General features: G+C 43.8%; 1 protein-coding gene across 2 annotated transcripts in view; it reads right to left on the reverse strand.

Moving 5' to 3' along the window:
* Positions 1-19840, reverse strand: part of LOC140494463 (UV excision repair protein RAD23 homolog B-like) — an 80207-nt gene extending 60367 nt beyond the window's left edge. For both annotated transcript variants that reach the window (XM_072593653.1, XM_072593652.1), the window contains exon 1: positions 19688-19840. In XM_072593653.1, coding sequence (XP_072449754.1) covers positions 19688-19753 — 66 coding nt within the window. In that variant the 5' untranslated portion in view covers positions 19754-19840. The remainder of the gene's footprint in view (positions 1-19687) is intronic.
* Positions 19841-21118: the final 1278 nt, after the last annotated feature.

The raw sequence follows: 21118 nt of genomic DNA on the forward strand, positions 1-21118 counted from the left end.
TACTAGTTGAGTCGGTGGGTAAAGAAACAACATAGGGCTTGGAGGCCTTCGTCAATGGGGATGGATATGTCCATGGTGAAGATGAGGTGCTAGGGGCCAGGGAACTGAAAGTCATTGTTGTGGTTCTGTTCGGCGAGCTGGGAATTTGTTGCAGACATTTCGTCCAGTGTCTAGGTGACATCCTCAGTGCTTGGGAGCCTCCTGTGAAGCGCTTCTGTGAGGTTTCCTCAGGCATTTATAGTGATTTGTATCTGCCGCTTCCAGTTGTCAGTTCCAGCTGTCCGCTGCAGTGAAAGTCATGGAGGAGACAGAGGTGTATGAACTACCTGGACGTATGTGGGGAGTTCATGGACCAAGGGGGACAGGGTCAAGATATGAGATGCATTTGGTGGGGCAGGAGTAGGTGGAGACAGTCAGTTGACCAGGGCAGTCAGGTTTGTGGATTTTGCGTAAAAGGTAGAACCGAGTGGTGCGGGGTTGGAAAACTATGTAGTTGGAGGCTACAGATGCGGATCCTCTGAGGTGATGAGGTTGTGGATGGTTTGGTAGTTGATGGTTTGGCGATGAAAGGTTGGATTGTGGTCGAGGGCACAGTAGGAAGGCGTGTCAGGGAGTTGGCATCTGGCTTCAGCAAGATAAAGTTTGGTGCACCATACTATCACTGCGCCCCTTCTTATCAGCTGGTTTAATGGTGAAGTTGGGGTTGAAGCAGAGGAAGTGCAAGGCTGCATGTTGCGAGGCTGAGAGGTTGGAGTGCGTGAGGGAATGAACAGGTTGAGGCAATCAATGTTGCAATGGCAGTTGGAGATGAAGTAGTCAAGGGAAGGCAAGAGGCCAGGGCAGGGCGTCCAAGAAGATGGAGTATGTTGCAGGCAGGAGAGGGGGTCTTTGGAGGTTGGGTGGGAGTTGTGATCGAAAAAGCAAGCACAGAAGAAGAAGAAGAAATGTTCAGTATCACAATGCAATTCCTCCACCTCTTTTACCTCCTTTTCTATCTCATCCAAAACAACAAAACCCTGGTTGAGCAGCCAGTCCTGTTCCTCTCTCAACCAAGTCTCTAATAGTCCATATACTGATCCAGGCTCTAAGCTCATCCACCTTACCATAATGCACCTTGCATTGAAAATCAACACACTTCAGCCCATCAGCCCCATTGTGTTCATTTACCAGTCTGCCCATCCTTCCTTTCAGACTAATTGGTTCTAACTGCACTGGTTCCCAACCCACTAGTTTAAACCTTCCCAAGTAGCACTAGCTACTCCCTGCAAGGGTTTTGGCTCCCCTCCAGTTTAGATGCAACCATCACCTTTGCCCCAGAAGAGGTCCCAATGATCCAAGGAGCTGAAATCCTGCCCCACATCAGCTCCTTAACTATGCATTCACCTGTCCTACCTTTCTATTTGACTAGCATGTGGCACTGGTAGCAACCCAGAGATTACGATCTTCAAGTTCCTACTTTTCAGCTCCTTGTACTCACTTGCAGTACCTCATTTCTCTTTGTATTTGAGTAACTGGTACCAATATGCTCAACTACCTCTGATTTGATTAGATTAGATTAGGTTACTTACAGTGTGGAAACAGGCCCTTCAGCCCAACAAGTCCACACCGCCCTGCCAAAGTGCAACCCACCCATACCCCTACATCTACCCCTCACCTAACACTACGGGCAATTTAGCATGGCCAATTCACCTGACCTGCACATCTTTGGACTGTGGGAGGAAACCGGAGCACCCGGAGGAAACCCACGCAGACACGGGGAGAATGTGCAAACTCCACACAGACAGTCACCTGAGGCGGGAATTGAACCCGGGTCTCTGGCGCTGTGAGGCAGCAGTGCTAACCACTGTGCCACCGTGCCGCCCTCTGGCTGCAATTGCTTAGAGGCGCCCTTGACCTTGACACCAAGGAGGCAACACCATCCTGGAGACTTAAACACAACCACAGAAATGCCTGTCGGTGCCCCTAACTAGCAAGTCTCCTACCACTATCATTCACTAGCACCTTGCCCATCCTTGCTTAACAGCAGAGCCTGTTGTGCTGCCACAGACCTGCCTGCTGCTGTTATACCCCTGACAGGCTAACCCTCCCCCCAACAGTATCCAATTCAGTACATGTTAAAGAATGGAATAGCCACAAGAGACTCCTGCACTACCTGCCTCGCCTGGCCTGGCAGTTACCCCTCTATCTGCCTGAACGTGCAGTGTGACCACCTCCCTGTAACTATTATCTATCACACCCTCTGCCTCCTGTATGCTCTTCAGTGTGTCCAACTACCATTCTTACCAAGCCACACAGTTGTGAGAAGCTGCAGCTGGTCACATTTCCTGCAGACATGGTAGTCAGGGATACTTGGCCACTCACTGACTTCCTACATCTGGGAGGAGTACACTACTGCCCAAACTGCCATCTCTCCTTCTTGATACTAAGAAAGGTAAAGGTTAAAAAAAAAACTTATCTTGCTCAACATAGCCCAGTATTCATCTAAGCCCGTATTTATACCAACCAGCAACAATTCCACCACACAGCAGCCTCTCTCAAAATATTTTGTTGGTAATTTCTAAATAACTGGTTACTTAGATTACAACACAATTTTTACAAATTGACCAAGTACCTTCTGAGGCTACAACAACTTCTCAATCTCTCTTCTCCTCCGCACCCTCCCCACCTCCACCACCTCTCCATTTTCTCTTAGCCAGAAAGGATCAGAATTGTAGAGGATTTCAACTTCTTTAATATTAACTGGGATAGTAAAAGTGTTAAAGGCTTTAAAGGACAGAATTCTTAAAATATGCCCAGATATTTTAAGCCAGAATTTAAAATCCTACAACAGAGGGGGCACTGCTGGACCTAATTTTAGGGCTCAAAGCCAGGCAATTGGTAGATGTTGCCATGGGAGAGCATTTCAGTGATCATGAACATAATTCAGTAAGAGTTAAGGGAATTACAGATAAGGACAAATAGATTGGAAATGGAGGCTCTGATTTGTTTGTGGGGGAGGGGTAAAAGGTTTAATAAAATAAGGCAGGATCTGACGAAAGTGAACTGGGAGCAGCAATTTGCAGGAAAATCCATTGGGCAATGGGAGACATTCAAAAGGGTAAGAACTGTAGTAAGGCCAGCCTGTTCCCATAAGAGGTGAAGGGAGGGATTAACAAGTGCATAAAACCCTGAATGTCCAGAGACGTACAAGACTGAATAAGAAAAGGATAAGGAATCTTATGGTAGATGCCAAAAGGCTCAAATAGCAGTTGCCCAAGGAGGAACACAAAGTGCAGGGACTTGCTTAAAAAAAAATACATTAGGAGAACAAACAGAGGGACCTACAAAAAAAACACTGATGGCTGACATTGCGGAAAATCCAAAAGGAGCCTTAAAAGGCAAAAGAACATTCAGGCAATGAATAGGGCTCATTAGTGACCAAAGTGGCAATATGTGTGGAGCCGGAAGACGTAACTGAGGTTTTAAATGAGTACTCTGCACCTGGATTCACAATAGAGAAGGACAATGGGATAGAGATCAGGGAGAGGTCTGCAAAATACTTGAACAAATTAGACTCGAGAGATAAGGGGTATTAACAGTTTTAGCAGCCTCAAAAGGTGGGTAAATCCCCAGGCCCATATGAAATGTATCAAAGAGTGCTATGGGAGGCCAAGGAAAGAAACTGCAGAGGTTAAAATATGAATTGCCAAATTCCCTCTGGCCACAGAAGAGAATACCAGAGGTCTGGAGGACAAATAATCTGGTACTTAAGACAGGTGACAGAGTCACTGATCTGTAGATTTCCCTACCACAAATGCTAGGCAATTATTGAAAAAAAGGTGAGGGACAGAATTCAACTCCACTGAGAAATGCAAGGTTTAATAAAGAGTGGTTAGAATGACTTTGTAATGGAGAGATCATGTTTAGCAAACTGAATTTTTGCAGGTAGTACCTAGGTGTGTAGATGAGGGTAGTGCAATTGAAATAGTCTACATGGATTTCAGTAAGGCTTCTGACAACCAGACTGCCAAGTGAGACCTTAAGAGACTAGGGTATTCAGAGCAATCTGGATCTGAAAATGGTTTAGAAACATGAAGTAGGTGGTGATGGACAAAGACTGTTTTGTGATTAGAAGCCCATATCCAGTGGCTACCACATGATTCGGTGCTGGGTCCTTTGGTTTCATGTGTACATTAGTGATTGAGATGTGAACATAGGAAGTACAATCAGTAAGTTCACAATTAAGACAAAAATTAATAGTATGGTAAATAACAAGGAAGCAACCCTTAGACAGCTAGTTAGATATCCATCTGTTACAGTATTAGTAAGAATGGCCACGTGAATCGTCACAGAGATGAATTTTGGAATCCCTACATTATGACAGCAGGCAATTTGGCCCTTTTGAGTCCACATCGACCCTCCAAAGAGCATCCCACCCAGATCCACACCCTACCCTCCCTTGTAACCCTGCATTTCCCACGACTAATCTACCTAGCCTGCACACTATGGATTGGCAATTTGGCATGGTCAATGCACCTAAGCTACATATTTTGGGAATGTGGGAGGAAATCAGAGTAACTGGAGGAAAACCACCCAAGCACGGGCAGAAAGTGCAAACTCCACAAAAACGGCCGAGGCTGGCATCGAATCCGGATCCCTGACACTGACAGGCTGCAGTGTTGGCACTGCGCCACCCTCAGAATACCCTCCTTAGTGTTGTGCAGCACTATCACAGTGCTGAATGGAACAGTCTCCAGACAGATCTAGCAACTCATGACAGGACAGGAAGTGCTGTGGGCCATCTACATAGCAGAATCGTATTGCAACACAATCTACAACCTCATTCCCCATTCAACCATTACCATCAAGGCAAGGGATCAGCCCTGGTTCAATAGAGATTATGCCAGGAGAACCAAGCATTCCTGAAAATGAGTGGCAATCTGGTGAAGCTCCCAAACAGAACTACTTCTATGACAAACACTATATGTAGTAAATGATGCACAAAGCTAAGCAATCCCACAGCCAACAAATCAGCTCACACTGCCACATCCAGTCATGACTGGTAGTAGACAATTAAACAGCTCACTGGAGGAGGCAGCTCCACAAATAACCTCAATGAAGAAAGATAAGGCTGAAAGATTTGCAAAACTTCAGCCAGAAGTGCCGAGTGGATGATCCATCTTTGCCTCCTCCAGTGGTCAACAACATCACAGATGACAGTCTACATCCAATTCAATTCACTCCATGTGATATCAAGAAATGGTTGGAGGCACTAGAAATCGCAAAGACCATGGACACAGACAACATTCTGACAGTAGTACTGAAAACCTGTGCTCCAGAATTTGTCACATTGGAACAGCTTGTTTAACAATACAGCCACAACACTGGCATCTATCCAACAATGTGGAAAATAGCTCAGATATGTCCTGTGCAAAAAAAGCAGAACTAATCCAATCCAGCCAATTGTCTGCTTTTGATAAGTAACGTGATCAGTGATGGTGTCACCAACAATGTGAACGAGCAGCATCTGCTTAGCAAGAACCTGCTCACTAACACCCTTTTGGCTTAAACATGACCAAGTGTGGCATCAAGGAGCCCTATCAAAACTGGAATCGATGGGAAACAGGGAAGAGAGCCCACTAGTTGGAATCATATCAGGCACACAGGGAGATGGTTGCAGTTCTTGCAGGTCAGTCATCTCAGCTCAAGGAAAGCCCTGCAGGAGTTTCTTCGGATAGCTTCCCAGGCCCAACCATCTTCAGCTCCTTCAACATAAGGTCAGAAGTGGAGATGTTTGTTGATGATTGCACAATGTTCAAGCAGTCCATGTTCAAATGCAGCAGCCCTAAAACTATATCTAATCTTGACTGACAAGTGGCAAGTAACATTTGTGCCGCACAAGTATCAGGCAATAAGACAACTTAACTGCTGCCCCTTGACATTCAATGCTGTCACGGAATCCCTCACTACCAACATCCCGAGGCTTACCAGTGGCCAGAAACCCAACTGGATTCACCATATAAATACAGTGGCTACAAGAGCAGGTCAGACACTCAGAATGCTATTGCAAGTAAGTCGACTCCTCAAAGCCTACCCCACCATCTACAAGGCACAGGGCTGTGATAGAATACTTCCCACTTGCCTGGCTGAGCACAGCGCCAACAACAAGATGTTTGACACCATCCAGGACAAAAGCAGCATACTTGATTGGCACCACAATTGACACCCGTGGCAGCAGTTTGTACTATCTACAAGATGCACTGCAGAAAGTTGCAAAAGACACTTAGAGATGACCTTCCAAACCCACAATCACTTTCATCTAGGAGGTTGAGAGCAGCAGATATACAGAAATACCACCGTCTGCAAGTTCCTCTCCAACACATTGGCCACCCTGACTTGGAAGTATATCGCTGTTCCCTCAATTTTTGGATTAAAATCCTGGAATTTCCTCCCGAACACCATAACGGGTCTACCTACTGAACACTGACTACAGCGGTTCAAGAAGGGAGCTCACCATTACTTTCTAGCAAGATCTAGGGATGGGCAATAAATGCTGGCCAGTCATCGATGCCCATATCCCAGGAAAGATGTTTAATTTTTTTTAAAATTAACAAATAGAATTGAATGCTGACAAGAGCATAAGGTGACTTTGGGAAGACAAACAAGGCAAGGGAGTGAAAGGTAATGTAAAAGAGATGACTGGTGGTGGTTTAATCTTGGGCAAGGTGGAGTCATATAGTCAGAGTAATACAGCATGGAAACAGGCCCTTCAGCCTATACGGTCCATGTTGACCATGGTGCCCACTCAGCTAATTCCAAATGCCCGCATTTGGTCCATATTCCTCTATACCCTTCCCATCCATGTACCTATCCAAATGTTTTTAAATGTTGCTAATGTACTTGCATCAACCATGTTCTCTGGCAACCCATTCCAAAAACACACCACTCTCTGCGTGAAGGAGTTACCCCTCTCATTTTAAACCTGTGCCCTCTAGTTTTCAATTCCCCATCCCTGGAAAAAAAGACTATATGTATTCATCCAATCTATGCCCCTCATGGTTTTATATATCACCCCTCATTCTCCTAAATTCCAAGGAATAAAGTTCTACCCTGGCCAACCTATCCCTGCAACTCAGGCCTACTAGTCCCGGCAACATGCTCTTAAATCTCCTTTGCACTCTTTCCGATTTAACTATGGCTTTCCCATAATAGGGTGACCAAAACTGTCCATATTACTCCAAGTGTAGCCTCACCAACAACTTAAACAACTGTAACACAAGTCCCAATTCCTATATTCAATGCCTCAACCGAAAGCCAGTATGCTAAATACCTTCTTCGCCACCTGTCTACCTGTGACACCACTTTCAAAAAACTATGTACTTGTACTCTTTGGTACCTCTGTTCCACATCATTCCTCAGGACTTTACCATTTATTATACAAGTCATAGAACATTAAAGCATAGTATAGGCCATTCGGCCCTCTATATTGCACTGACCTGCACAAAAGTCCTTGGTTTGACTTTTCAAAGTGAAAGACCTCACACTTCTCTTATTGAACTAAATTTGCCAATCCGCAGCCCACTTCCCCATCTGTTCAAGATCCTCTTAATTTCGTACCATCCACAAACTTACAAATCATACCTTGTACATTCACATCCAGATTATTTATGTAAATAACAAATAACACAGTTCTCAGCACCAATCCCGTGGCACACCATTTGTCACAGCCCTCCAGTCCGAGAAACAACCAATCATCACCCTCTGCTTCCCACCATCAAACCAGTTTTGAATCCAATTACCTAGCTCTTCCTGGATCCCATGACACCTAACCTTCATGACTAGCCAGTCATGCGCGACCTTGTCAAAGGCCTTACTAAAGCCCATATCGACAACATCCACTGCCCGATCTTCATATCTCCTCTTGGTTACCTCTTCGAAAAACTCAGATTTGTCAGACATTATGTCCTACACACAAATCCATGCTGACTATTCCTTATCACATGGTGGCACAGGTGTTGGATTAAGATGGGCCAAGTTAAAAATCACATAATACCAGTTTATAAAACCAACACGTTGATTTGGAAGTACTAGATTTCACAGCGTTGCTCCCTTATCAGCTACCTGATAAAGCCAGCATTTCCAAGTAAACCTGTTGGACTATAAACTGGTATTATGTGATTTTTAAGAACTTTATCCCTGATCAGACCACAACCGTCCAAATGTTGGTCGAATCTGTCCTTCAGTATGCTCTCCATCAACTTGCCTACCACTGACGTCAGGCTCACTGGCCTGTGGCTCCCTGGCTTGTCTCTGTTACCTTTCTTAGCCACCCTCTAGTCTTCCGGAACTTTAGTGGCTAAAGAAGAGACAAAAATCTCTGCAAGGACCTCTAATCTCTTCCCTAACCTTCCACAATGCCCAAGGATGCACTTGACCAGGCCCAGGGGTTATATCCACCTTCATGCAAACACCTCTCTGGTAATAGGTACGGGGTCCAAAACATCCCCACTTGTTACCCTTATTTCCTTGGCATCCATGTTTCTCTCTGTAAAAAACACATAGGAGAAATCATTAAAAGACCTCCTAATCTCCTGTGACTCCACACAAGATGGCCATGCTGATCTTTAAGGGAATCTATTCTCTCCCGTGCCACTCTTTTACTCTTAATATAACTATAGAAACTCTTGCGATTATCTTTATCTGCCAATTCCATCTCAAACCCTCTTTTTGCTCTCCTGATTTCCCTCTTAAGTGTGCTCCTAAACATTTTATAGTCATCTAGGGATTCACTTGAGCCAAGACAGATTATACCCAATGTATGCCTCCTCCTTTTTCCTGACCAGAGCCTCAATATCCCTAGTCAGCCAGGGATCCCTAAACCTCCCAGCTTTTCCCTTCACTCTCACAAGGAAACACAGTCCCTGGACTCCTGATGTCACACTTTTAAAAGCCAGTCAGTCCTCTGCCTTCAAACAGACTTATCCATTCGAACTCTGCTAGATCCTGCTTAATGGCCCCAAAATCAGCCTTGCTCCAGTTTAGCTTGGGTTAAGACCTGTGGACCTGTCCTATCTTTATTCATAACTACGCTAAAACTAAAAGAGTTACAGTCTCTTTATCCGAAGTGCTCTTTGACCGACACTCAAGTCACTTGCCCAACCCCATTTCCTAAGAGGATGTCCAGTGTTGCACCCTCCCAAGTAGGACCTTCTACATATTGATTTAGGAAACTTTGTTGGACGCATTTCACAAATTGTGGGCAGCATGGTGGCACAGTGGTTAGCACTGCTGCCTCACAGCGCCAGAGACCCGGGTTCAATTCCCACCTCAGGCGACTGACTGTGTGGAGTTTGCACGTTCTCCCCGTGTCTGCGTGGGTTTCCTCCGGGTGCTCCGGTTTCCTCCCACAGTCCAAAGATGTGCAGGTCAGGTGAATTGGCCATGCTAAATTGCCCGTAGTGTTAGGTAAGGGGTAAATGTAGGGGTATGGGCAGGTTGCGCTTCGGCGGGTCGGTGTGGACTTGTTGGGCCAAAGGGCCTGTTTCCACACTGTGAGTAATCTAATCTAAAAAAAATTCCACGCCGTCTGGCCTTTTACATTAAGTGGCCCAAGTCAATACAGTGAAATTAAAATCGCCAACCAAGACTACTCTATTTCTACAGGTATCTGTACTCTGTCTACACAGCTGCTCCTCTAGTACCCACTGGTTGGGTGATGGTCTATAATACAGTTCCAAAGTGACTATTCCCTTCTTGTTTCTAAGTTTAACCACATGGCCTCAGTTAATGATGCTTTAAAAATATCTTCTAAGCACTGTTATGTCATGTCCTCCCTTATCAAAAGTGCAACTCCACCTCCTCGCTTACCTGTACTTCTGTCATACCTGTAGCTTCTGTATCCTGGAATCTTGATTTGCCAGTCCTACCTTTCTCTCAGCCATGTTTCCGTTATGGCTGTAGTATCTCAGTTCCCGCAGCCAATCCATGCTCAGATTGGCCTCACCAGTCAGGTCTTGTGCATTGAAATAAATGCACTTTAAACCAGAAGCTTTTTCCCACCCATTACTGTGCTCCTGGGAGAGGTCAGGAAGGGAAGTTGTTCATAACAACTTCAAACTGTGCAGGAACCGAACCCATGCTGTTGGTATCACTTTGCAATGTTCAATGGTAGGACTCTACAAAATACAGAGGATCAGCAGGACCTGGGCATGCATATCCACAGATCACTGAAGGCAGCATGTAAGGTAAATAATGGGATTAAGAAGGCAGATGGGACACTTGCCTTTATTAGTTGAGGTGCTGAATTCAACAGCAAGGGCGGTACGATGTAACAGTACATAATGCTAGTTCGGCCACAGCTGAAGTACTGCATGCAGTTCTGTTTATTATGGGAAGGATGTGATTACCTTTGAGAGGGTGCAAAAGAAATTTGCAAGGATGTTTTCTGGGATGACACAATACAGCTATGAAGAATGACTAGAAAGGTTGGAGTTATTTTCCTTAGAGCAGAGAAAACTGAGCAGGGATCTGATTCAGAACGTAGTACATTCAGAGTCATAGACATGGAAGATAGGGAGAAGCTATTCCCCTAAGTACTGAGATCAATAATCAGAACGCTGTTTTAAAATAAGAAAGATTTGAGGATATCTGGAACTCTGTCTGAAAGGTCAGTCAAGGCAGGAACCCTCAAGACATTAAAGTACTATGTAGACGAGCACACAAAATGCTATAGCATACAAGGCTGTGGGGCAAACTCTGCAGTATGGGATTAGAATATATGGATGTCTGATGACCAGTGCAGACATGATGCTCCATACAACCTCTTTTCATGTTGCAAAAGCTCGAACTGAATGACTCTTACTTTCACACAACTGGAATTCCTCACAGCTGTGATTAACTGAACTGATAATGTTAGCCATTCCATGTCATCAAGCCACCCTACGATACCACTGGAGTCCGAAGATATTTGGTCTATCAATGCAATGCCAAAAAAAAGGTGCAAATCAATACTATTTGATGATATGGGCATCATACATATCCTGGAAATTCCTAAGCGATCAGGGAATTTCCTTTTGACATATATTGCTCAGGTCACCTGTAAAACTGTTAAAATGTAAAATCCCTTAGCTGAACAATGCTCTGATATTTGTGAAAGTAAACAATACAGAAACTTGCAAACCAGGGTGTGTTTTATAAGTTCACACAGCAATATTGCAATTTACTGATCAATTTGTGGAAATTTAGGGATTGTAGATATTCTTGTGTAAAGTCATCCACAACGCGGCACGGTGGCACAGTGGTTAGCACTGCTGCCTCACAGCGCCAGAGATCCGGGTTCAATTTCCGCCTCAGGTGACTGACTGTGTGGAGTTTGCACTTTCTCCCAGTGTCTGCGTGGGTTTCCTCCAGGTGCTCCGGTTTCCTCCCACACTCCAAAGATGTGCAGGTCAGGTGAATTGGCCATGCTAAATTGCCCATAGTGTTAGGTAAGGGGTAAATGTAGGGGTATGGGTGGGTTGCGCTTCGGCGGGTCGGTGTGGACTTGTTGGGCCGAAGGGCCTGTTTCCACACTGTAAGTAATCTAATCTAATCTAATCTAATCTAAAAAAAACGCAGATTGACAGTTGTTTCAACAGCCTCTATTAGCACAGAAATAGAAGGCTTAAAAAAGTCAAAGCTGCAATCCAATCTCAAGGTTCAGGTAACAAATTACAGAATATAGTCTACAACACTGACAATCGTTCACATTAAAGCTTGTAACTCACTCCCAGGTGTCCATTGTTATATTTATGCAATATAAAATCCCTTAAACTCCAGTCTGTATCATACTCTTGGGTATCCATTATTCTCAATATTTACTCTCAAGTAACATTACCGAGACAAATTACTGGTCATTGTCTCATTGCCGTTCGCAATAGTGTGCGTGCAATTTGGCTGCCATACTTCCTACATTAGTGACAACATTTATTTTATACAAAGTTGGATTTGTATAATGTCTACAGCATAATAAAGAAATAGCCCAAGAGCCTTCACAGGATCAACAGAAAACAAAATTACAACAAACCACAAATAGAAATACTACAGCAGATGGTCAAAAACTTGACAAAGATGTGGGGAAAAGGAGGAGAGGGACAAGAGTGAGAATTCCAGAGTTTAGGGCCCAAATAGCTAATCACACAGCCACAAATGCTGGATCAATTGATATCACCAATGCTCGAAACATCAGGATGGAAGACGTACTGATAGTTCAGACGGCTTTATGACTGGAAATTATTTTGAAGAAAGGAAGGGCCGCATGAAGGGAGAGCTTGAAGTGATTAAAACCAACGAGTTGCTTTACAAGGTCAACAAGCTGGGACTCTGGTGCAAGTAAAAGTACAGTTGCCAAAGTCTCAGCGGACCAGAGGGCTGCTTTCATTAGAGAGGCGATGACTCTGGTGGTTAACCTGAGGGTCACCATGCTTCAGGGGCAGGGTGTGATCAAGGCAGCAAGGCCTTAATTGTAACACAATATTGTGGGAATTGAAACCACGCTATTGACATCACTCTGCATGGCAAACCAGACACCCAGCCAACTGACCTCAATGACGACAAGCCTCTCCTCCACCAAGGTCACTATGAAGCACCTGCCTTCAACTTCACCCTCAGGTTAAGCCCACTACCAGTCATTACACTCTGATGAGAGAGCAGCTCCAAGCTCATCTAAGACGATGGTGACTTGACCTCTACCCGGTGCAAGCAAGATTACAGGAAGCAGTGATGTGGATAACCTCACTTCCAAAAACGTAGGAAGAGACTCAACGGTCAACAGATAATTAGAATTTTGCTTCTAGCAGTACACAAGTTGGGGACGTTAGATATAAATAAGCAATATTTGTGATAGCATGGATGCGACTGGATACGTATCTCAGGCTCAAATGCATGACAAAAGTTGCAAACACTAATTGTGCCTCTAATGGATGGAATGAGTAGCTAGGAAATAAAAGCAAAACACAACAGATGCTGGAAATCTGAAATAAAATAGGGAACGAAGACAATTTCATCTTATCAATATTTAATTATGTTTCTGATAATCAAGGACATTGACTAAGCTGCCTGATTATCTCTCCATGTCTGTAAATTAAGGAGAGACTGCAGTTCAGTAGCGTCAGCTATCAGCCTATAAGTGGGAAATGAGAGTGAAGATGAAGTTACCAAGGACAGAGGTACAGTGAAGTCAAGAAGCTATTACAAGTTATTGTCTAGCTACGTGAGGTGGATAAGAACATATTCTGACAAGGGGAATGTTTCAATCCAGGAAGGTGATCTGCCAAAAGAAGCAAATAGATCAAGGAGGCCAAGGAATGATGGTTTATTTTGCCACCAATGCCCTTGATGAGGTGTTTCAGTAACGTGACATAGGTAAAAACCCAAAAGATGGGTTTAAAATGTGAGTACCAGGAAAGACAGTCATACATGTGGATTTTAAACAGAAAACATGTTTGGAAATGGAACTGTGAATTGCAAGCATGCAGAGGTACAGTGATGACCTTTTGCAGAGAGTGGTGAAGATAACAGGTTTGAAGGAAAGACTGATATATTTCATTGGCTATATGGCACTTAGTCACAAATTGAAGTCATTGAAACTCCTCAGATTCTTACATACAAACCAAATCAGTAAATAGCCATTGCTGAATTTTTTATCCATCTCAGGAAAAAAAGCAAACTGTCTACACAAGTTCTGAAGTAAATACGGTCTATATATCACACAAGAAAGATACATACCTGGAGGTTCAGTTTCTAAAGATAGAGGCATGTCCGGTCTCCACATTCATTACACCACACAGAGATCAGATTGCCTCCTCTAGAGTACCCTGAATGTAAAACGTAATTGCACAAACAGCTGGAAGTCAGCTTTAAGTTAAATAAAGATGCACCACCTCAATTTCACTATACAGTGAAAAAGAGAGAGATATATATTCCGGATTCATTTAAGCAAACTTACAGTCTAACTTTATAAAGCTGATTACTATGTACACACGACATTACTACAGACACAAATCAGATACAAGAAGTGCTGGAGAATGCAAGATTTAATGAGAGGGAAGAACTAAGAGAGATCAATATTAGTCAAGAAACGGTGCTAAAAAAATTGAGGGGGATTTACCTGCATTCAATCCCAGGGTCTGATAATCTACATCACTGAGCTCGAGAAATAGTGGATATATTGGCAGTCATCTTCCAGGACTCTGCAGTCCATGGAGATTGAAAGGTAACCAATGTTACTCCAATATTCAAAAAGGGATGTAGAGAGAAACCAAGAAATTATAAACCAGTCAGCCTAACATTGGTAGTGGGGAAAATTCCTCGAATCCATTCTCAAGGACTTTAAAGCCGAGCATTTAGAAAACAATGGCAGAATCAGACAAAATCAGCATGGATGTATGAAGGGGAAATCATGCTTGACAAATCTGTTAGAATTCTATGAAAATGTAACTAGCAGCGTTGTCAAAGGGAAACCAGTCAATGTGGTATATTTGGAATTTCAGAAAGTGTGTTTGACAAAGTCCCACCTAAGAGATGATTGTGCAAGAATGAAAGCGCATGGGATTGGGGGAAACGTGTGGAGATGGATATAAAACTGGTTGGCAGAGAGGAAACAAAAAAAAGTAGGAATTAATGGGTCCTTTCAAATTGGCAGGCAGTAACTAGTGGGGTGCCACAGGGATCAGTGATAGGACCTCAGCTGTTCACAATATATATTAATGATTTGGATGAGGAAACAAAACATGATACCAAGTTGGGTGGGAGAGTGAACTGTGAAGAGGACGCAAAGATCCTTCAGCATGATTTGGACAAGTTGGGCGAGTGGGCAAATCAATGGTAGATGAAGTATATTTTGGATAAGTGTGAGGTCAATCACTTTGGAAACAAAAACAAGAGGTAGATTACTACCTGAATAGCTGTAAATTGGAAGAATTGGAAGATGGGAGCTTGCAGTGGGACCTGGGTGAAGGCAGACATGCAGATGCAGTAGGCGGTAAAGGAGGCAAATGGTACGTTGGCTTTCATTGTGAGAGGTTTTGCATACAGGAGCGTGGATATGTTGTTGCAGTTATAAACGGCCTTGACGAAGCTACACCTAGACTATTTTGTGCAGTTTTGGTCTCCTTTTCTGAGGAAGGATGCTCTTGCTCTCGAGGGAGTACAGAAAAGGTTTACCAAGCTGATTCTGGGGATGGCGGGACTATGTATGAGGAGAGATTGACTAGGTTAGAATTGTTTTCACTGGAATTCAGAATCAGTGGCATCTCATGGACACTTATAAAATTCTAACAGGACTAGAGAGGGTAGATGCAAGGAGGATGTTCCCAATGGTGAGTGCATCCAGAATCAGGGGTCACAGTCTGAGGATTCAGGGCGGACTATTTGGGAAGGAGATGAGACAACATTTCTTCACCCAAAGAGTGGTGAGCCTGTGGGATAACTGATGCCAAAACATTGAATGTATTGAAGAGGCAACTAGATAAAGCACTGGGGGCAAAGTTTATGGGAAGAAAACAAGATTAGGCTACTGAGCTGGATGATCTTCCATGATTGTGATGAATGGTGGAGCAGGCCTCGAAGAGCTAAATGGCCTCTTTCAGCTCCTAAATTATATTTCAAGAGCTGAAAACCCTTTTGAAGAGATGGACAGAATTAAGTCACCTGGGTGTAACTCCCACATATTACCCTGAATTATAATGATAATAACATTACAGAAGCATAGCTAACTTGCTTCCTGCATAACAGTTTGAAGGTGCAATGTACAAGATAATTTTATACACATATCTCTCTTCCCTTGTGAACTCAAGAATCAAGATATTCTGAGAGAAATGGTCAGGCATACAATAAAAAATTAAAGCTGCAGTAAAAAATATATTTCTTTTAAAAAAATGCCTGGAAATTGCTATTCATTATAAAAACTCCTCCACTCCATTCTAATGGCAATATGACAATAGAAGTTGGTCAAAGCTGAAGAATTTTATCTTAAGTACTTTCATAGTATGTGTAATAACCAATTTTGTTCAGACAAAACACGCAGTGTCAATGGTCAAAGAGAATACACAAATAGAATGAGGCAACATTAGAAGTTAAAATATCACCCATTTTTTTCTGGCAGCATTTGCTGGGGCTCAGTTTCACAGATGGCAAGCTCCAACTCTTACTGAGATATCAATCCACAGGCACTAGTAACTTACTGAAGCAGTCACTTGACCTCACAAATCCATAAATGATGTCAAATCTACATCAAAGCCGAGCTCAATCCTGTTCAGACGCAAACATTCCAGCAGGAGTTAAAGTGCTGAGGAATTGGGGGAACATTAATCCAATCTTGCCCTTCCCCAGTTTCAAGAAACTGAAATTAACACCTGGACCTCAAATGGTGGCATGGGTCTCATTAGCTAAAGTACAGGCCTGGGATTAAACCACAGAAGGCTGTCTGCTTTGACTGACTGAAAATTGGTTAATGGTCTACTTTTAACAAGTCAGTGGGAAGGTTTAAAAGCATTAAACATAAGAGAATCAGTAGCCATTACCTGTTACCATTCATCCATTTGCAAATAAAATGCATAATAATCCTTGAAAAATGCAACAGTTCATTTTCACAATACTCAAAAGCCAAGGTTAATGCAACTAGTGTTTGCTATAGTATCAAAGAGTGAAAGTTCTCTCTCAAAATCCTTACAATCCTTAGTCCATCATGCCTGCACCAGCTCTACCAATGAGCATGCTCCCATGAACGCTGCATGTTCTTCATTTTTAAATAGCAATCAAATTCCTTAATTTTGAATACTTAAATTGAATGTCTTGAACCCACAAAAAAAATGCAATGCAAGCTTTAATCAGTTGCTTCATGATGTTTTTATCCTCAACATTTTTGTTTGTTTTATCAGTTAGTTTAGATCTGTGCCCTCTTGGTCTCAATCCTTTAAGAAGTAGGAAATTTCTCCCAACATGAATTATAATAACTCTTTCAAATCTCTTCTCAGTCTCTTTCCCTCCAGAACTAACTTCTGTTATTTAGATTGGAGATGTTCTTTATCCTTGACAACAACCTCAAAAATCTTTTCTGAGCTTTCTCTAATTCCTTCACATCTTTCCTACAGTGTAGCATCTAGAATTATGCCCAAAACTCTAGCTGAGGTCTAACTAGTGCTTTGTACAAGTTTAACATAACATTCTTGCACTTACAATATTTCCAATTAATGTAGTCTAATATACTGTCTATCACACTGTCAATCACAGCTGCCACCTTCAATGGTCCCTCTGGTTCTGAAACCTCCATTATTTTATGTTGTCTCTTCAATATCTTCCTACCAAAATAAATCACTTAACGTTTCTCCACACTGAATTTCATTGACCATTCCACCAATTTGCACCTTTTTGAAGTTCTACATTATCAGTTGTGACGCGGATAACGCTTCTAGGTTTTGCACCATTCACAAACTTTAAATTGAACCTGAAACTCCAACATATAAAAGTTATAACATACAGTCAAAAGTCACACGACACCAAGTCATAGTCCAACAGGTTTACTTGAAAGCTTTTGAAGCTTGTGATTTCAAATAAACCTGTTGGATTATAACCTGGTGTCATCTGACTCTGGAGTTTGTTCACCCCAGTCCAACTCCAGCACCTCCACATCATCAACAATACAAACAGGAAAAGCAAAACTATTGACACCAGCGATTACAAATCTTCCTCCAAAGAATCAAACATCGCATCCTGTCACAGAGCAATTTTGCACCCAAATATCAACTTACTTTCTTTCCCTCTTCAAGATACTCATCAAAACTTACCTCTGGCCAAGGTTTTTGGCCAGCTATAGGGCTTAGTGTCAAATGCCATTTCACACTTTTTTTTGTATTCTTTCTCGGGGTCAGAGTCACTCATTGCCCTTTGTTTGCTAAGACAATCTGGGGGCCATTTAAGGATCAAACACACTGTTGAGTCTGGAGTCACATAAACTGGACTAGATAAAAGGTGACAGATTTCTTTCCCGAAGGAACAAGTGAACGAAAATTTTTACAACACTCAATAGCTTCGTAAAACCTAATAATAAGACTAGTTTTGAATTCTACATTTTTAAACTTGAATTTAAATTGAATCCATGCAACAGAAACATTGACCTGGGTTTCTCTAAATTATTAGTCCATTGACATTACCACTATGCTACCACCTCCCACAGGCATCTATGAGCATCTAGTTACACAAACTTTTTGAGCTAACAGATTGACTCAAACAGTGTTAACAAAAAGTAAACTGCTCACCCTGCTACAAAATCAAACATTTCAAAAAACATCAAATTAAATTTAACTTCTGTAATGCCTTAAGTTCTCACGCCTTCAGGCTTCAATGTTTTCACTTTACAGAAACAAAAGACTTGCTGACTGCATTCACTGTTTCTGACATGGCTCAAATTTCTGGTATTCATTTACCCACTGTCTCATTAAAACCAATAAAAGTAAATCGGAAGCTTTAAAAAGTAACACTAATATCTCTTTGCCCTATCTGGCCACAGTTTGAATCTTTAACATGTTAAAACTGACTTATTCACCCGAATGCACTTGCTATCTTTATTATTTATTTCTATCTGAAATCAAAATGGTTTTTCACTATTATTACAATATCACACCACTACAGCAATGAAACATTTGACATGTTTCTATCACTACAATTTAGCAGTTAGCTTGCAAACACAAAGTGGCCGCGAATGCAACTTAATACGTTCAGACCCAGTCACTCCCAAAATAGCTGGGCATAACAGTTTATCAAAAGCCAAATAACTTGAAACGTTATCAATACAACAGACTATACGATCGGTGAAGGTTTACCAAAAGTTAATGTGCCCAACGGATTTGCTCAGCAATGATTTAAGCAAAAGTTAAACTTGGTTTTCAAAAATATTAGGTTACCGGAGCGTACAATTATTCCTTGGAAAGTACTTCCCACACAAAATGATATCTAAGTAGCAGGCCCCAGACTTAACTACCCTGCACACTTCACACTGACAACCACACGGCGCTGCTGTGTCATGGTTGTTTTGGGTTCGATCCCAGTGCAGGTTTAACGTTACTCTTTCTAATTTTGATGTATCATGCCTAGAGTTTCTATTCTGTGCCCACCATCATGACAAGGGTTTCACCCACAAAACCGGCCAAAGGTGAAAAGTTCTCTCCCCACTTTCCTGATTAAAGCCCGGACATTGCTAGGCAGATGCAGGCTTCGCCAGGCGGACAGTAAAGCGACTATCTTGTTGTTAAAAGGTGGAACAATCGGGTAAATAATCCCTTCCAGCAGTGTCGAGGGCGGAGTGGGATGATCCCGCGAAACCATTAACTCCAGCTGGGGGTTGGGGGAAGGGCTAGACCAAAACTGACTGACTGACTGACTAAGGGCGGCCTAGTGCAGCAAAGATCGCCGGAGTTTCCTCGGGCCACGGCCCAACCTATGGCAGGCGGAGACGCTAGAAAAGGAGGCCTGATGCACTCATGCATCAGCGGCACGGGGGGTCAGCTCCTACTCCAGGGCTAGGCCCCAAGGCGCCGCTCTTCACTCCGCTCCCGCGGCCTGTTTCCAAATCCGCCACGGTCGCCGTGTCGCCTCATTCGAGACCTCTCACAGCCCACTCCAACTGTCGGCCGGGGCTGGAAGCCTGGGCGTTGCGCAGGCCGGACACACTCACCGTCTGCTCGGAGTCGATATCTATGCGGAAGGTTTGCTGTTGGAGGGTCTTCAACGTGATCTGCATCGTCTCCCGCTCTCGGTCTGTCTAAGCCCTTCCAGCCACTCAGTCACTCGGTATGTCAGCGTGCGCGCCCCTGGAGCGTGCTCGCGCCTAGAAACTACGTCATCACGCCAGAGGCGCCAGGTAGGATGACACGACGTCAATGCGTCATCAACGATCAGCCGACTAAAAGAAAGCAGTGTCTTTGTGTCCAACCTGAGTCTGCGCAGGTGTCTCTGGTACCGCCCCTTCAGGCACGTGATCGCTGCCATGTTTGTGATGGGGAAAGATGCTTGTGTTGGGTTGGGTAAGTTCGCCTGTTTGAATTTAACATGGCGCTCTTCAGTCGTCGCAGGCAGCGTTGGGACAATTTGCGTCGAAGTTTATTTTTGTAAACTGTGCTGAACTCGACAACAACTACGCAAAAGGTCGGCATTTACCTTCCCAACTCGATAGGGTTTCGTGAGGTGTAGAGACGAAGTAGTGCGCAGTAACGTTATGTACGGGATTTCAATATTCACCTTCTGCAGCTTGCTGCGAATGGGCTATCACCCCATCCTCCATTGTCCAGGCTCACTGTAGGCGATGGGCTATCACCCCATCCTACATTGTCCAGGCTCACTGTAGGCGATGGGCTATCACCCCATCCTACATTGTCCAGGCTCACTGTAGGCGATGGGCTATCACCCCATCCTCCATTGTCCAGGCTCACTGTAGGCGATGGGCTATCACCCCATCCTCCATTGTCCAGGCTCACTGTAGGCGATGGGCTATCACCCCATCCTCCATTGTCCAGGCTCACTGTAGGCGATGGGCTATCACCCCATCCTCCATTGTCCAGGCTCACTGTAGGCGATGGGCTATCACCCCATCCTACATTGTCCAGGCTCACTGTAGGCGATGGGCTATCACCCCATCCTACATTGTCCAGGCTCACTGTAGGCGATGGGCTATCACCCCATCCTACATTGTCCAGGCTCACTGTAGGCGATGGGCTATCACCCCATCCTACATTGTCCAGGCTCACTGTAGGCGATGGGCTATCACCCCATCCTACATTGTCCAGGCTCACTGTAGGCGATGGGCTATCACCCCATCCTACATTGTCCAGGCTCACTGTAGGCGATGGGCTATCACCCCATCCTACATTGTCCAGGCTCACTGTAGGCGATGGGCTATCACCCCATCCTACATTGTCCAGGCTCACTGTAGGCGATGGGCTATCACCCCATCCTACATTGTCCAGGCTCACTGTAGGCGATGGGCTATCACCCCATCCTACATTGTCCAGGCTCACTGTAGGCGATGGGCTATCACCCCATCCTACATTGTCCAGGCTCACTGTAGGCGATGGGCTATCACCCCATCCTACATTGTCCAGGCTCACTG

Source organism: Chiloscyllium punctatum, chromosome 24, assembly GCF_047496795.1.
Source record: "Chiloscyllium punctatum isolate Juve2018m chromosome 24, sChiPun1.3, whole genome shotgun sequence".
NCBI classification, from domain to species: domain Eukaryota; kingdom Metazoa; phylum Chordata; class Chondrichthyes; order Orectolobiformes; family Hemiscylliidae; genus Chiloscyllium; species Chiloscyllium punctatum.